This window comes from Silene latifolia, unplaced genomic scaffold, assembly GCF_048544455.1.
Source record: "Silene latifolia isolate original U9 population unplaced genomic scaffold, ASM4854445v1 scaffold_350, whole genome shotgun sequence".
Lineage (NCBI taxonomy): Eukaryota > Viridiplantae > Streptophyta > Magnoliopsida > Caryophyllales > Caryophyllaceae > Silene > Silene latifolia.
This window is the reverse complement of record NW_027413280.1, coordinates 69,209-87,679: the sequence shown is the minus strand read 5'-3', so window position 1 is coordinate 87,679 and position 18,471 is coordinate 69,209. Positions and strand designations below refer to the sequence as shown.

Genomic DNA, 18,471 nt, shown 5'->3' with positions numbered 1-18,471 from the left:
CCGCACATTGATGAGCTCGAGTCTATAATAGCTCGATTAGCGATTGAGTCGAGAGTTGGCAAACGAAGAGGTATACTTTACCGAGAGCGGTTTTTCCCATGAAGAACCCGTGTTGCCCAATGCTGAGGATGATCTTTATGACTCGGATGACGAATTTCTATCATATTTCAATAGCATACACGAAGATTTCAAAGGTTTAACAGACAGAATAATCACTCGATCGAGTGACTTATTTTAGTCGATCGAGTGAATTTCCAAAGAAAGTTCTCGATCGAGTGATATTTCTACTCGATCGAGTGAAAATCAGGAAGGAAATGGTCGATCGAGCAACAATTCTACTCGATCGATCGAATCGCTTGCGAGAGCATTGATTCGTCATGTGGATTTGTTTTGGATGACGATTTTGACGATGATAATGGATACGGTGAATCTCCCCTATTCAAAGCCGAGTCGGATGCACAAGAGGCTGCGATTTACGAGACGATATCCACTGAGGAGGGTGACGAAGAGGCAGCTGAGTCGGTGATTGCTCCTAGCGCGGAAGACGTAATATCTTCCTTTGTTAATGATTACGTCAATGAGAGTGACCAACCCGAGGCAGTAAACGATAATTTATTTATTGTTTGTTTAAATAGTAAATTGCCTCGTTTAACTTACGCTGCACATTCTAATGCTTTGCCCCTTCCCAGTAGGTCGAATAATTTAACGATTTTCCGCCGTCCTTATCATTTAAATATTGTTAATCTGAAACGGGACCTTATTTTATCGTCTATTGCTCCCGCGCTCCTATATTTTGTGGATAAATTTAGGAGCTCTCATAGGAAATTTGTTTGACTTAAACAGTTTAACATTTTTATTTCCTATATTTTTATTCCACTATGGTGCTACTTATGCTTTTTTGTAGCACATGCGCAGATGTATGATTTAATGCTGCGCGCTTTGAGTTGTTTTGATTATGACTGATTAGAGAGGCTCGAAGAAAAAGAAGGTCGAGCTGGGACCTGACTGAAGCTAGCGCTACCCGGGAGGCAACCCGGAGACTTTATTTTACATTTTATTTCATTTCAGTTGTAATAAATGGTTTTCATACCATATACTATATCAATATGCTTGCTTTGTTAGTTTTGCGGGCTGTTTTTATTGCGTCTTTTGCAGGAATATACTAAGGATCACTCGATCGAGTACTTTTTGTACTCAATCGAGAGCTTTTGCTGCTGAAATCACTCGATCGAGTACTTATTCTACTCGATCGAGTACCTGTAAAAAAAAAAAAACAAAAAAAAAAAATTTACTCGATCGACCACAATTTTACACGATCGACCACTATTCCTCTCGATCGAGCTGTTTTGGACGCCCATTGCTTGGATAACTTCTTGTGACGATGTTTCGGAGCTATTAGTGACCTCCCACGTTGCTGGCTGGTTTGGGGAGGTCCCTTTTTCGCGTATCTTGTGAGTTTTCCGCATTTCCACTCTTTCTCTTTTAGTTTGCATTTCCTTTCCATATTTTGGTACAATGAGGGCATTTAAGGTTTGGTTTGGGGAGGTTATGCATCCATATCTGTGTCTGCATCTTGTTTTTATTGCATTTCTGTTATCACGTTTAATTTCAGTATGCATTATTGTTTATTTTCATAAAAATCAAAAATCTCATACTCATAAAATTTGAAAAATTTCAAAAAATTCAAAAATTTCACCTTTATTTTAGCATATAGGTTGAGTCGGAACGGTGGATTCCAGTGATGAAATTGCTCTATTATTTGTCTTTTGCTTAAGCCTTGCATAGACTATATATCTTTTTAGCTTTGTCTTTTGCATATCTACGAGTTAATGTTAAAATTTAGCTGAACATATAGACTTGACCTGAAATTTTGGCAACCTACTTATAATTTCTAAGGATTAGAGCCTTATAAACTGGTGTCATTTATGACCGGTTTCATGTAGGATTGTGAGTAGTTACTCCTTGCATAGCATGTTTATTAATTTGCACGTATATGAAATTTAATTGCTTTTTACCTGCATACATTCGGGTTAGTGGTTGGTGTCACATGCAGGGAGGTGCTTACATTCCCTTTTCTTTCATTTTTACCCATTTAACTCCACATTAGCCAAATTTGCCTGTTGACCCTTAACTACATCCAAATTTAGCCTGCCTTGTCAAGCTAGTTTAGATTATCTTTGCGGTAAATAATTTATTGTGCCAAGTTTGGTTTGTATTGCGTTATTTGGAGTTGGTAGAAAAGAAAGAAGGATGATGAGATGAAAAAGAAAAGAATTGAAAAATGAAAAAAAAAACGTGAAAAAGGAAAGAAAAAAAAACGTGATGAAAAATGAAAAAAAGAAAAATACCAAATGAAGAAACCGAAAAAAAAAGAAAAAAATAAAAAAAAAGGTGTTGTTTGATGAGACGGTTGCACTCCTATGCTTTATCTATATCATTTGAGGAGTATTTTCAGTTCGGTTTGGTGAGTTTTGTGCCAAATGAAGGGCACTCGTGCTTAATTCATAATTGAGTTGGAAATGGATGTTGTCATATGGTTCTGTTTAGGTACTAGTTTGATCACCTATACCTCCACATTCCCATAAATGTTTTGCCTTTTCTTACCCATTGCCTCACTTTACCATATTTTTGTAAGCCCTCGGCTGTGACAGGACCTTGTTTGGTTGGAATGTGTGTACGGTAGTTAGAATTGTCTATCATATTAGTTGCATGCATGTTTATGTGGGTCGTAGTCTAGGTGAGCGACTATCTTTCTTTCTCTCTTACATATATATGTTCACCCTTTCCTTCATGAGAGAAGAGTGACCCGTGAGAGTCCATTATAAAAGGTCTTGCAAGGTCGACGGTTCAGCTTTATTATAAACATCTTACAACTCGTTTGCATTTGACTGTTTGCTATAAGTGTTAGTTGCTTGCATTAAATTGGTTTAAGTGGGCATATCTATCTAGCTCTGAGTTATCTTTTTCCGTTCCATTAGTTTGCATTTAGTTTACTCGAGGATGAGTAAAGGTTTGGTTTGGGGAGATTTGATACGTGCATTTTATATAGTCTTTTTAGCCTATTTTATGCACGTATTTCTACGCTTTTATCGTAGTTTATGCTACGAAATGCTCCGAATATGCTACTTTGGTTTGTTTTGTCTTATTTGCAGGAATGACCCAAAAAGTAGTGAAATCAAGCCTTTTACCGTCCGTTTAGCATGCATTTGGAGGAAGAGTGAATTTGGAGCGGGAATGTAGCTATTTTGAGATGCGCAAAGAAGAAAGATAGCTAGGCGAGCAAAGGAAGGACTTCAAATTGCTAGTGCCTAATTTGGAGAGCTATATCTCGAGTTCTACAACAGATATTCAGGTGATTCTAATTGGAGATGAAAGTTTCCCCTCTTAGCTTTCCAATGCCACCGGAATCACCTTGTTTGACCAAGTAACGAAGAAATGGCAGCCGTTTAAAATTCAGTGCGCAAAGCAGGAAATTGTTGCTGGAAAGTACTCGATCGAGTAGAATTATGTTCGATCGAGTTCTTTTTCTACTCGATCGAGTAGTGGCATTTTAGGATTTACTCGATCGAGTATATTTTCCACTCGATCGAGTGGTTTAAGCTTTAGTTTACTCGATCGAGTGGTTTTAAATCACTCGATCGAGTGGATTCTCCTACGGGCTTGGGCTTTTTAGTTTATTTCCGTCATTAGGTTGAATAATTCCTATTTTCTTATAAATAGGAAGGTATTACGTCATTTGTAACTCTCTCTTCTCTTCCCCTCTCGGGATCTCTTATAACTCCAGACACATCATACGTTACTTTTACTGCTGCTACTTTATTCTTTTATTAATTCCGGATCTATTTCTACTGTAACTTCTTTCCCTTCTTTTCCCTCTTTATTTTATGTTAATGTTTATTATTCTTTTCCTTGTTCTTATTCTTTATTCAATTATGTCTAGCTAAATTCCTCTTCTAGGACTAGGTGATTCATTAGACTAATGTGAGTTGCTAATTAGGTTATTAGATCTGTCGTTGTAGTTGTAGTCTTTGTTGTTAATCGCTGCTTTAACTGTATCCTGCTAGTTGAGTCGACACAATTAGCCTTTTAATTTAGGTAAACCTTGACCTGGACCGAAAGGTTGGAAGGGGTGAGACCTGCAGTGATCAATAGGATGCTTTAGTTAGGGCGAAAGTTAAGCTAATAGCATTTTAGGGCGAATTGAGACCGAAAGGAGATATTCGTTGCCCCTTAGACCGACAAATCGACTGATTTGTGACCTTAGTTGTGACTGACTGACGTTTATTGTTGACCCGAAATCCTAGTTCCCTTCTCTTTATTGTTAGTTTCCTCTATTTTTATCTCTCTTTCTTTAGTCTCTTAATAGTTTTAGTAAAACAATTTAAACCCCCAATTCTGTGACATTCTGACAGACCGAATTAAACAGATAGATAGCAACTTAGCCTCCCTGTGGATATCGACCCTACTTACCACTGACTTCTGTTAGTAGTACTTAAGTATTTTATTTTTGGTACATAACGACCGTATCAATTATCACACCCTTAGATTGGCTTAGTGCTTTGATCAAGGTTTTATTAGTTTAATTTCAATTTCTCAAAATTATAGAAAAACTGTCAGATCTTGCAGACCAAATTAAAAATACTTGGCCTCATCAACAAACCACCAAATTCATAGAGTTTTAGTATCAATAATATTAAGCTAAATTAACACCAAGTTTCAGGATTTTTAAACATCATTTGCTATTTTAAAATTTCCTGCAAGTTTATTGCATTCAGGCTAAATCGGCTTATGTTTCTTCCTGAATTCTCATAAGTATTTTCAGACTGTCTCAATAATTACAGTCCATATAGTATGTGAATTTTTATAGCTTTATATAATTACTATGAAGTTCCTTGATTTCCGTTGATAGATTTGTTACTTCGTATATTTTAACAAAACTTACAATAGTGATACACTTCAATACGTTCTATACGAATAAAAAGAATGATAAATTGTTTATTGTAAAACCGGCAATTTTATTTTTGTTAATAAATGTACTGCGGAAAAAAAAACTCGTACCAAATGAACTTTGTTTTTTCTTTGGCCTTTTCTCAAGTGATATCTTTGAGTTGTATATACAGTATTGCAGCTGTATAATTAATTACTGTAAGCTTTGTATAAAGGGCTGACTTCAAATCTGAAATATGAGCAGTATTAATAGTTAAACTAGCAGAAACACTATTTCTTATTGTAATCATATGCGAATGAGTTTGTTATCATCTGAGTGTGGCACCCGGGTATCATTAACCTAATCAGAAATAACATAAATTGAATACAGTAGGAAATAGGAATTACATTTTGAGAGCATTGATGGCTCTTTCTCCTCTAGCAATATGTTGCAAGAAAAGGGCTATATAATTGGTGATCTTCTTGTACAGTTGGGCTCCCTCTCTATCAATTAGATGAGTTAGTGGACCTATCTCTTTGTCTGGGGATGGTATACTTGCGACAGCCACAGATATCCTTTCCCTCTCTTTATCTATCACCACCTTGTGTACTACACTTTTTATTATTCCATTGCTCATTATCTGCATATATATATATATATATATATATATATATATATATCAGTATAGTAATTAGTACTCTATTCGTTTACTCCAATTCCGTACATTTGATCAGTACATGTGAGGTTATTTTAATCAAACATATGGAATAGTTCCTATGTTAATCAGATTCGGTTATTTATATTTTCAGTTGTTAAAAGGGTTGTGTTAGGGGAGCTGAATGTACCTCCAATTGGTCCCCAACATTGATGAAGAGGGCATCAGGAACAATGGGAACTTTATACCATTGATCATCTTTCAAAACTTGAAGACCTTCAACGTCTTTGTCTTGGACAAGGATAGTAATCATTGTTACATCAGAATGTGGTTTAAGCCCAAAGACTTTATCCGGAGATGAACATGGAGGGTAAAAGTTGAATCTTGTAAACGTAATGCCGTCTTCCCCAAACTGACTTAAAAAGCCATTTTCATCTACATCCAATGACTTAGCTATGGCTTTCAGCAAATTTTCGAGTAATTTCTTCATCCCGACAGCATATTCATCTAATATCTCCCTACACACATTCGTTATACATATATTACGGAGTACAATTTTATCTACCATGAGACGATCTCACATGTGAGACCAAATCTTAAGCCCGCTTCTTAAGTAATGAGTTGGTTTTACATGTAATCTACTACAAGTCTACAATCATCAATATTCGTAGTTGCTCTTTCATATACAAGTTTTACTTTTTCATGTACATTTTTTCATTTTCTTTCCATCACCTACCCTTCTTCTAAAAGACAAAAAAATTCTCTCATCTCCCATTACTCTAGGAAAAATCAATCAAATTCTTGGCAACTTGAAGAATTATGCATCAAATTCACAAACATATCAAGTGTAATAGAATCTTTAATTTAAGCATCAATTTAAAAATTAGGGTTTGAAAATTATCTTAGGGATCCTTTACACAAATTATATTAAATTATTATGTTAGATTTTTCATTATTAATTATTAAGTTTATGAAACATCCTAAAGTTTTGGCCCATTAAACTGACAGTCAAACTATAAAGTAAAATTGTCTTATTTTGCCTCCCCACCACTCACTCCTCTATAGTTGCAACTGATTTTTGATGGCAAAATCAGTATAAGTACAACATAATTTCTGATTAATAAGGTCACCAAACCTACTCTCCCTTAAGAAAATATACACCATCTAAGTCAGTGAGAAGGAGGGTTCGGAACCGAAATCAGAAAAAGCACACTTAGCAGATGGGTTTTACACCAGCAGGGTTTATATCGGAAACGGGTTTATTTCTTTATTTGGGATTTAAAAGCTGTTCAGGAATACCGATTAGCAATGGCTGGAGGTTTAATTCTCGATCTTTATTTATCGCTTCCACAATTTATATATCGTATATTCATTTAGTAATTGGAATATACATGATTAAGAATTGAATTAAACTTACATTTGGTATCAGAGCGAGTATATTGCCTCTGTCTTGCTTGTTGAATTTCCGTCTTCAATTCCGTCTTTGATATATTAATCTGCTAATTTTGGTTTTTCGTCGGAATCTGAGTATTTCTTTTGAAAGTCGTTTTATGGGCTTGTTTATGATCTTGTTCCATTTTTGGGATTTAAATCTGGAATTTTTTTTTTGTGTTTTCTGGGTTTGGTTATTGTGCATCGTCCGAAGGTTGAAGAAGAAGGCATGATTGGACTTTGTCTTATATTCTTTTCAATTAATTAATAAGACTATATATATATATAGTTGTTTGTGTCCTTTGCACTTTTTCTAGAGCCCGACACATGGAAAAGTTTTTCCTTTTGTTTGTTTGCTATGGCATCCATATTGATGATGTCGACATATCATAGAAATTTGATAAAGTAATGGGTCATATGGTTCTAGTTATCAGTACATATGATTTATTTAATGAGCCATAGAAATTTATTCCCTATACTGTAATACGTGCTATGATTTGTCTGATGTGCTTTTATGCATATAATTTTATAGTGACTCATATTTTTACTATTGAAAAGTCTCGCTCTTTGGTGTAATCTTGTCACATGGTCTGATCACATAAGCCTGTCTTTCTTCATTTCTTTGCACATGTATATTTCGTACAGTCAGTACCTATGCATTTATAATGTGATTAATACTGTTATACTTTACATGGAGCATTATTTCTTCTACATGTGATTTTTATAATGCCTACCCTCATCTGCTACAGTAACTTTTGTGATGCATTGTACATTTTTTTTCTTTTTGGCATGTGTTTTATGAGAGCTTGTGTTCTTAAATGTGACAGTAGACTTTATATACATTAAGTTCAGTATATATATTAATGATTTAAAATGTCAAGCGATTTTAAGTTTATTAGTTAGGGAGTAGCCACAACATCTCTAATTGATTAAATTTTATTCGAAATCGCATGTGGAAACTAGACATTTTATTGTAATTAATTATACGTAATGTGATGAGACTTACCCACAGGAATCTTATTATATTTGTGTGATTAATTAGGATGTCATATTGAATTATGTTTCTTAATATACTCACAGGAGTTGAGAAATGAATATAATTTGATAGTTTCATCATAAAGTTTATTTTTTTATGCATCTAATTTGAGTAGACTTTAGCCCACAGGCAAGTTTATGTCACTAGATTCATATAAGCGTAATTTACATTGGTAAGTTGTGATAAAGTTAAAGTCTCAAATTTTTATTACTAAGCATGTATATTTAAAATTTGCAGCAAGTTTACCTGGAAGTTCCTTTGATATCAAAATAGACGTTCCTGAATTAACTGGTGATAATTTTAAGGTGTGGAAGGAAAGAGTTCTATTGAATTTAGGATTCACGCGTTTCGATTATGCTATACAACATGATGAACCGACTAAGGTAAAGGAAACTAGCACACCAGATGAAGTAGACCATCGTGAAAAGTGGGAGAAATCAAACTATATTTGCACGATGTTCATAAAGACAAAATTGTGTGCTAGTATCCGAGGTTCCGTCGAGGAGCATACTAAAGTCCGAGACCTTCTTAAAGCAATAGATGAGAAGTTCGAAACTTCTGATAAGGCTTTGGCGAGCACCTTAATAATGAAATTTACTTCCTTGAAGCTCAATGCTACTAAAGAAGTGCGTGATTTCATCATGCGCATGAGGGATATTGCAGCCCAACTTAAGGTATTGGAAGTTACTATGTCTGACTCTTTCCTAGTACATTTCATTTTGTGTTCTCTCCCAGCACAATATGCCCCCTTTAAGATCTCTTACAACACACATAAGCATAAATGGTCTCTTAATGAATTAATGACCATGTGTGTTCAAGAGGAGGGGAGGTTGTTGTTGGAGGAGGGCGAAAAGGTGAACCTAACTACTAGTACTAATAAAGAATCATCTAGTAATAAGAAGGGTCACCATAAGGATAAGGGAAAGGGTAAGATATCTGTTCAGCCGACCATTAAGAACGAGTCTTCATGTTTCTTTTGTAAAAAGATGGGGCATATGAAGAAAGACTGCATAAAGTTCAAGGCTTGGCTTAAAAAGAAAAGTAATTTTCATACGTTTGTTTGTTATGAATCTAATATGGTTAATGTTATTCATAATACTTGGTAGATTGACTCTGGTACTACAATCCATGTTTCGAATACCTTGCAGGGTATGACAAATCTGCGGAAACCAGTGGCAAGTGAAAGCTCTATCTATTCAGGCAACCAGATAGGCTCGAACTTGGAGGTCGTAGGGTCATGCAGTTTTGTTTTGAATAGTGGTTTTGTTTTGGTTTTGGATAAGACATTTTATGTTCCGAATTTTGCTCGGAATTTAATTTCAATTTCAAGGCTTGTACCGTTTGGATTTACCTTTAATTTTTCGAATTCTGGTTTCACTATTTGCAGAAATTCTAAAGTTATTGGTTATGGTATTTTGTCTGATAATTTATATCGTCTTTATTTACAAAATGATACCACTCAAAACACTATCCATATTAATACTGGTTTAAAAAGATGTATTATGAATGAGGAGTCCTCTATGTTATGGCACCGGAGATTGGGACACATCTCCATTGAGAGAGTTAAAAGATTGGTAAAGGAAGGGGTACTTGGTACTTTAGACTTTATCGATTTTGATACTTGTGTTAGTTGCATTAAGGGAAAGCAAACTAACAAATCTAAGAAAGGTGCTAAGAGGAGTTCTGACCTATTAGAAATCATACACACGGATATTTGTTGTCCGGACATGAACGCTAATGATCCGAGATACTTAATTACCTTTATTGACGATTATTCACGATATATGTACATCTACTTACTTCGTTCCAAAGACGAAGCTTTTGATGCCTTTAAATTGTTTAAGGCTGAAGTAGAGAAACAATGTGGTAAGCATATTAAAATTGTGAGATCAGATAGAGGTGGTGAGTACTATGGTAGATATACCGAGGATGGACAAGCACCTGGTACTTTTGCTAAATTCCTTCAAGAGCATGGGATTGTTGCCCAATACACTATGCCCGGTTTTCCGGATCAGAATGGTGTAGTAGAAAGAAGGAACCGGACATTAATTGAAATGGTGCGTAGTATGAGAAGTAATATTAAACTTCCTTCATTTTTGTGGGTTGATGCACTAAAGACGGTTGCGTATATATTAAATCGGGTTCCTTCCAAGGCCGTCTCAAAGACGCCTTTTGAGTTATTCAAAGGTTGGAAACCGAGTTTGCAACATATACGCGTTTGGAGATGTCCGTCCGAGGTGAGAATTTACAACCCACAAGAAAAGAAACTATACCCAAGGAATATTAGTGGGCATTTCCTTGGATATGCTGAAAAGTCCAAAGGTTATAGGTTCTATTGTCCGTCTCATAGTACAAGGATTGTGGAATCTAGAAACGCAAAATTTCTAGAGAATGACTTAATCCGTGGGAGTACTATAGAAGTTGAACCTGAAAAGGATCAACATGAAGCTTCACCCTCTGTTTTAAGTGACAGGTTGGTTATTGTTCACGGTCCTGAAGTTCGACCGCAGGTTCAACAACCAAATACAGAAATTCCACAAAATGGCGATCAAAATAGGGTGGATCATAATGAGGAAGAAGTTCACCGTGAGGTTGAACAAATTCCATTAAGAAGATCTATTCGAGAAAGGGGATCGGCTATTCCTGATGACTATGAAGTATATCTACAAGAATCGGATTGCAATGTTGGAGCTGATAATGATCCTATGTCATTTTCACAAGCCATAAGTTCTACAGATTCAAACTTATGGATGGATGCTATGAAAGATGAGATGAACTCTATGGCGTCTAATCGAGTTTGGGATCTCGTCGAGTTGCCTGATGGTGTAAAACCATCGGATGTAAGTGGGTCTTTGAGACTAAAAAAGACTCACATGGCAAAATCGAGAGACATAAAGCAAGACGTTGCTAAAGGGTTCACTCAAAGAGAAGGAATCGACTACACGGAGACATTTTCTTCTGTATCAAAGAAAGATTCTCTACGAGTGGTCATGGAATTAGTAGCTCATTTTGACTTCGAGCTACATCAGATGGATGTGAAAACAACATTTCTCAATGGCAATTTAGAGGAAGAGGTTTACATGAAACAACTTGAAGGATTCTCCTCTAAAGATGGTGAGCATTTGGTTTGTAAGCTAAATAAATCCATATACGGTTTGAAACAAGCCTCCCGTCAATGGTATAAGAAGTTCCATGAAGTAATTTCTTAATTCGGTTTTGAAGAAAATATCATGGACCAATGCATATATCATAAGGTCAGTGGGAGTAAGATTTGTTTCCTTGTGTTATACGTGGATGACATTTTGCTAGCAACCAATGATAAGGGGTTTCTATATGAGGTGAAACAATTTCTTTCAAATAACTTTGATATGAAAGATATGGGCGAGGCATCTTATGTCATTGGCATTAAGATCCATAGAGATAGATCCCGAGGCATTTTAGGCCTGTCTCAGGAGGCCTATATCAACAAAGTGCTTGAAAGATTCAGAATGAAAGATTGTTCACCAAGTGTAGCACCTATTGTGAAAGGTGACCGATTCAGATTAGACCAGTGTCCCAGGAATGATTTAGAAAGGGAACAAATGAAAGATGTTCCATATGCTTCAGCTGTTGGTAGCATTATGTATGCTCAAGTCCACTGCACCCGGACATTGCATATCTTTGTTGGAGTATTAGGCAGATATCAGAGTAATCCAGGTTCTGATCACTGGAAGGCTGCAAAGTAAGTGTTGAGGTACCTTCAGGGTACCAAAGATTACATGCTTATGTATAGACGGACTGATAATCTTGAAGTGGTGGGGTACTCCGATTCAGACTTTGCTGGCGGCATTGATTCACGAAAATCCATATCAGGATGTGTGTTTATGCTAGCTGACGGAGCTGTATCCTGAAGGAGTACTAAGCAACCATTGACACCCACTTCTACTATGGAGGCCGAGTTCGTTTCTTGTTTTGAGGCTACCTCACATGGTGTATGGCTCAAAGGTTTCATATCTGGGCTAAGAGTCGTTGACTCTATTAGTCGGCCAATTCGAATGTATTGTGATAATTCAGCTGCGGTATTTATGGCTAAGAATAATAGAAGTGGAAGTCGAAGTAAACACATCGACATTAAGTATTTGGCCATAAAAGAGCATGTCCAGGAAAAAAAAGTGATCATAGAACACATTAGCACTGAATTAATGATTGTTGATCCCTTGACTAAAGGCATGCCACCTAAAGGCTTCAAGGGTCATGTAGTGAATATGGGACTTGGTTCCATAATGTGATACATTTATTTATTGTATTGAAATTTTTCATTTAGTTAGATATTTTCTCATTTCGGAATATGTACGTACATACTTTGGTTATTTATTTTTATTGAGAAATATCATTATGTTTTGACCTAGAGTAAACATATGGTTTGTTCATTAAGTTAAGTGTGAGTGGTGAGAGACTAAGTGTATTATAATACATGGAAGATTATTTCTCGCTCTAGAGAATTCGTCGCTATGATTCGTACATGAAATTTCTCTTGCGTAAATGGGCCAAGTGGGAGAATGTTAGATTTTTCATTATTAATTATTAAGTTTATGAAAAATCCTAAAGTTTTGGCCCATAAACTGACAGTCAAACTATGAAGTAAAACTGTCCTATTTTGCCTCCCCACTTCCCTCAGTTGACCACCACTCACTCCTCTATAGTTGCAATTGATTTTTGATGGCAAAATCAGTATAAGTACAACATAATTTCTGATTAACAAGGTCACCAAACCTACTCTCCCGTAAGAAAATATACACCATCTAAATCAGTGAGAAGGAGGGTTCGGAACCGAAATCAGAAAAAGCACACTTAGCAGATGGGTTTTACAGCAGCATGGTTTATATCGGAAACGGGTTTATTTCTTTATTTGGGATTTAAAAGCTGTTCAGGAATACCGATTAGCAATGGCTGGAGGTTTAATTCTCGATCTTTATTTATCGCTTCCGTAGTTTATATATCGTATATTCATTTAGTAATTGGAATATACATGATTAAGAATTGAATTAAACTTACATATTAACAATAGTAGCCAGTCACGCCTAAAACTAGCATTTTGATACAAAGTATGTAGCCATTAAAAATGAAAAGATAACCGACTAGGAAGCGAAATGGATTTTCATTTTTCATTGTTAACCTTCAATTTCTACATTGATTTTGATAAGTCAGATTTGCGTTTAACTAGGTAACTTGTCTTCCTTCTAGTCTATTGTTTGAATCTAATCTTTTTGTCTGACACTTAAGCTTTCGACAATGTTGGTGGTGCGGATCAGTGGTTGGGTGGCAGCAGCTGTGTTGGTGGTTGAAAGGTAGAGAGAGAGTAAGTTGAAAGAGAGAATTGAAATTAATTGAAAATTGAAGAGAGATGTTGAGATGAGAGGGGTAAAGTGGTAAATGTCGTCCATGATTAAGTAAATTATGTACATGAAAGAGCAACACTCTATCTATCTATCTATCTATATTAATAGAGGAAACTTTTTTCGAGTGATTACAGAGAGTCCAACTTTTACATAACACTTATTTTAAAGCAAATAATATAATAATATAAAATACAATTACTAATACTAGAAGATTATCATCACACACACGAATTCCTAAGTTCATCAACTAGCAAATTGTATTAATCGTTGTAATAGGAGTAGAATACAACTCAAATTCTCACTGAAAAAATATATATAAGGATACGTGGTTCCTGAGATTTTCATGCATACTGATTTCTCTCTTTTTTTTTCCATTAATGCATAGAATTTAGGAAGTTGTATTAAGATTATTATGCAAATAATTATTTATATTTAATTTTTTGTAGTATACTTTTCATGGTTAATTTTTATGATAATTATTAGGATATACATACATTTTTAGTCGTTGCAATTTGTAATGGCATTTGATGTATACTAACATAATTTTTTTTTTATTTTGTCCACCTTTTAGGATATGGATTCATTTCTAAAACATAGTTATCGAGGTAAGAAATCTCGAAATTTTTAGTTCATCAAACATAAAAGACACCTTAATTTGAAGTTTATTATCTTCTATAAAACATGTTCTACATACATGAACAATCATCTTAGCGTATAATATTGTATAAGATCTTCAGTTAATTTGGCTTAAAATCGTCTTAAATTAAGACCTCTCACAAGATTCTTTTATTTCTCCCTTTGTTGTACTCGAGTGTGAGAACCGTCTTAAGTTAAGACGGTCTTAAACAAGAATTAGTTTTCACCATAGGAGTCGCTAACGTATGTATAGTTCTATTCTTATCGATTTTGAAGATTTTTAATTTCTTTGTTTTACTATTGGCTTTATTGTTTTATTTACAGGCGGAGATATAAGGTATGTGTAGTTCTATTCGAGAACCGTCTTAAGTTAAGATGGTCTTAAACAAGAATTAGTTTTCACCACATGAGCTGCTAACGTATGTATAGTTCTATTCTTATCGATTTTGAAGATTTTTAATTTCTTTGTTTTACCATTGGCTTTATTGTTTTATTTGCAACGGATATATAACGTGTGTGTAGTTCTATTCTTAACGATTTGATAAGACGCAGCCATGTTGGCTGACCTTAGATTTCTTATTGCTTTCCCATATTATTCACATTTGTTTTCGTTCAAACTTTATAATTGCCATATACAGTTAGTTATTCGGTGATAATTTATTTGAAATTGTCTCTCTCATAGCAGAATATCATGAAATTGGAATTGGAATGAAAAATTTTGTGATCAAATACGGAGTAGTATTTACATGAATCTAAAATAGTACATAGTTTGACAAGTTTCAAGCTTTTAATGTAGATTTTATACGGAGTATGTATATGTATTCAGATGAAATTCTAAATTAAACATTATAAGAAATTTTAAAATACATCGGTAACAACCATTCCATACATCACTCCGCCGAGTCCAAAGCATATGGCGTCCATGTATTACTAAATTTTATGAGATAATAAATAGTACAAAACCACAATACTTAACTAAAGCAAATACTACTTCGGTGATACATATCCCGTTTATTATAACTTTTGTTTAAGGGCACATATAAAACAACTTAAAAAGAAAATTTAAGGAAAATATATTATAGAAAATTTAAGTAAGCAAATCATTTTTTGAATTTTCAATCTTTCTTTTTAAATTACATTGATAACTTGATAACAGTAGGTGGATTATACATCTGATGTATTACCACCAATTCTATAGTTTCTGAGCATTATAATAAAATTTTTGAGTTTTGTTTAAAAAATTATGAGTTTTACTATAAAGTTTTTGAGCTTATTCACTTAAACATTAAGATCTAAAAAATTACAATAAAACTCAAAAACATTACATATAAATTTAGTAAAATTTGAGTTTTGATGAAAAAAAAGAAAAATCTAAATAAGCTCAAAAAATATATACATATACTCAAAAACAAATAAAGTTTGAGATAATAAACTCAAAAAATATACATATATGCTCAAAAACAAAAAAGTTGGAGGTAGTACATCCGATGTATGTTCCTTTTTCTCACTTGATAAGTACTCCAAGAGCACACATAAAAAAAAAAACCATTATCTATAAGACAACTCCTTTCATCTTTTTTGCAAATTAATTATTTTAGTAAATTCATTGTTATTCATTAAATTTGTTATATTTTTCAAAATGAAGGAACAAAAGTTTGTAAAATGTAGAATTTTCAATGAATAAGAGTGAGGATAGGTTTATTTATTTTTTTAAAAGAGTTTTTACAAGATATCTTAGATTATAGATTTTTTTTTTTTTATTTCTACATTATACAGAATAAAAAAGTACAAATAGGCCCGTGCATCGCACGAGCATTAAATCTAGTAAATATATATTTGAGGCTTTTTTCGAGCGACGTGGTAATCTCCATCTTTTTTAAAACATTTAATTAAATTTTAAAATTAATTACTTACAATTTTTCTATTAGAATTAGGAAATAATTAATCATTTACAATCTTCCTATTAGAATTATAAAATTATTTTTCAATATTTGTGTACTATTTTGGTAATGTTTTACCGGATTAAGTTATGCAAGGTCAATGCGGTCTTACTCGTTGCGTATTGAATGTATATTTGTGTTTAATATGAAATAAAGGAATTAAATATGTAGATAGAGGTTGACACGTGAGATTTGGTGATGCGGAAAACCCAATATGGGAAACGATCGCGGGAAGGGACAGTACCTTCCAAGGATTGCACTATAGCTTGTTAATATGAGAATGAGTACAATGGAGATGGAGTGTAAATCTAGCTAGCACAATATGTTGCGTGTATGCGTGAGATCTCGAATGCCTTTCTTGCTTGCTTCTTTGGCTATTGATAGGGTAAGAACCCTATATATGTCCTACCCGGTTTATGGTAAGGAATATTAGTTCTATCACAACTCTTTCCAAAAACAGATCTTCTTCCTCTAGTCTCCCAAATCTCCCTGAAATCTCCCTGAAATCTCCCTGGCGACTTTCAACACGCGGGCTTTCTTTACTTGCGGGCTTTCTCATCGTTGTATGCTCCTTGGCCCAACTCGCTAGATGAACTTACCTGGACCGATCCCTTATCAGGCCAATAAGCGGATTTTGGCCCAAACAGTTTGCCCCTAATTCATTGTGAGATACGTCTCGAGGCGTCGAATAAGGAATTACAGATCATTTTCAAATCTCGCGCCGTCTTTTGCACATCTTCCCAAGCACTCATCATTACCCCTCCCTCTTCTCCTCATTTCTCGTGCTCCCTTCTCTCTCTCCTCCTTTATAATCTCAACTCCCCTCTTTATTTCATTAACTCAAAAATTAAAACCTCTCACATTCTCAAAACCGTTCTTCTTCCTTTTGACCTCTCGCCGCATTCCGCCCCTCTCGCCGCCGTTCTTCACCAGGTACTCCCTTCAATCTTCTCTTGATCTTTTCCTTTTTCTTTCCTCCGACCATGGGTAAAGACCATCACACCGCTTCAACTTCCGCTCCGGTCGACCAAAACCCGGACCCTACCTTTCCTTCTCGTAATCTCTTCGTCCACCCCCATGACTGCAACTCCTCTCTTACCACCGCCGACATTCCTTTAATAAAGGAATTGCTAGGTCTCGGCGATGGGATCGAAATAGCGATCCCAGAACCAGGCCAAAAGGCAGACGCCGCCCGACCAGGATGGTTCTGCTTCTACCTTTACCCGTTTAGATACGATCTTCGCTTGCCTTTCCCAAAACTTATGCAAGACTTTCTCCGTACCAATAATTTCACCATGGCCCAAATTTTAGCCAACATCTGGAGGGTCCTTCTTTACTCACTGTCGGCCAGCCAGAACACCAGCAGCACCATCTCCCTGGGTGAACTGACTCATATGTATGAGATTCGGTCCCTGGGAAGAGGCCAATTTTCGAAATGCCCCTTGCCTTAGTTTGGCAAGTTTATTTTCGTAATATCTTGTGTGTGTTGTTTCTTACATATACACTTACCTTAGGAAGCTGCCATGTCAACATGCTAGTTGATTTAGGCTAGTCGTGTCAGCCTGAAAAGGCTGATTTAGACTCAGCTAGCTGCATTGTCAGTCTGATGACTGATTTAGGCGTACGCCGCATTTTGGGTTTGGTGGCCTTGTCAATGTTCGAGGCTGATTTAGACCAGTCGAGTCAGCCTGAAGAGGCCGATTTAGACTCAGCTAGCTGCCGTGTCAGTCTGATGACTGATTTAGGCGTGTGCCGCATTCTGACTACTTAACCTTGTTCATAACGCAAGGTGTTCATCATGTTTAAATCCAACAGGGGCGTACCTTAGACAAGTTTATCGTCATTCTAGGACCAATGGGACGTTGCAGGATTCTGGTAGCTCAGAGATCCCTGCGCTCTATATATGTGTGCATGCATGCTGGGGCCCTGATTAATTGCGTTGATTGCGAGCTACGTTCAGGGGGTGGTATCCAGGGTAGCTGGATGAGCTATCAGCTGTCAGCCAGGCTCCCTTTCGTAAGTTCCACAGGCCGCCTGGTGAGGGTGCTCCTAATAGAGAAATTTAGGTTAGGCATGTTGGAGTGCCATGTGCCTTGTCACCCCGCGTTTGCAGTTGACAGTCCTGCTAGCTACATTTTCAATGTACAATAGATATTAGAGTTCAGAGTGATGCATTTAAAGAAGCCTGAAAATACAAAATCTTATTAGAGCGATGTGAAGTACCTGATGCTGTCTCATGGGGTGCCAGAGCAATTGTGGTCCCAGCAAGCTTACAGACCACACAACTCCAATAGTAACGTTTTTAATGTTTAAAGAAATAAAAGAAAAAGAAAACGACACAAAATTGGTAGTATGCCTACTACCGTTTTTTTTTTTTTTGCTTTTCTTAATACACTACTCTGTACACTAAACTCTACTTATTATTAAAAGTGATACCTCTTCAGGTGAAGTATGTTCCATGGCTTGTG

At 35.6% G+C, this 18,471-nt stretch overlaps 1 protein-coding gene across 1 annotated transcript in view; it reads right to left on the bottom strand.

Moving 5' to 3' along the window:
* Positions 1–5,179: 5,179 nt before the first annotated feature.
* The window catches only part of LOC141639349 (oxoglutarate-dependent flavonoid 7-O-demethylase 1-like), a 48,843-nt gene continuing 35,551 nt past the window's right edge, over positions 5,180–18,471 (bottom strand). The window contains exons 3-4 of the mRNA XM_074448499.1: positions 5,773–6,100; positions 5,180–5,567 (exon numbers count right to left, since the gene is read on the bottom strand). Coding sequence (XP_074304600.1) covers positions 5,331–5,567; positions 5,773–6,100 — 565 coding nt within the window. The 3' untranslated portion in view covers positions 5,180–5,330. The remainder of the gene's footprint in view (positions 5,568–5,772; positions 6,101–18,471) is intronic.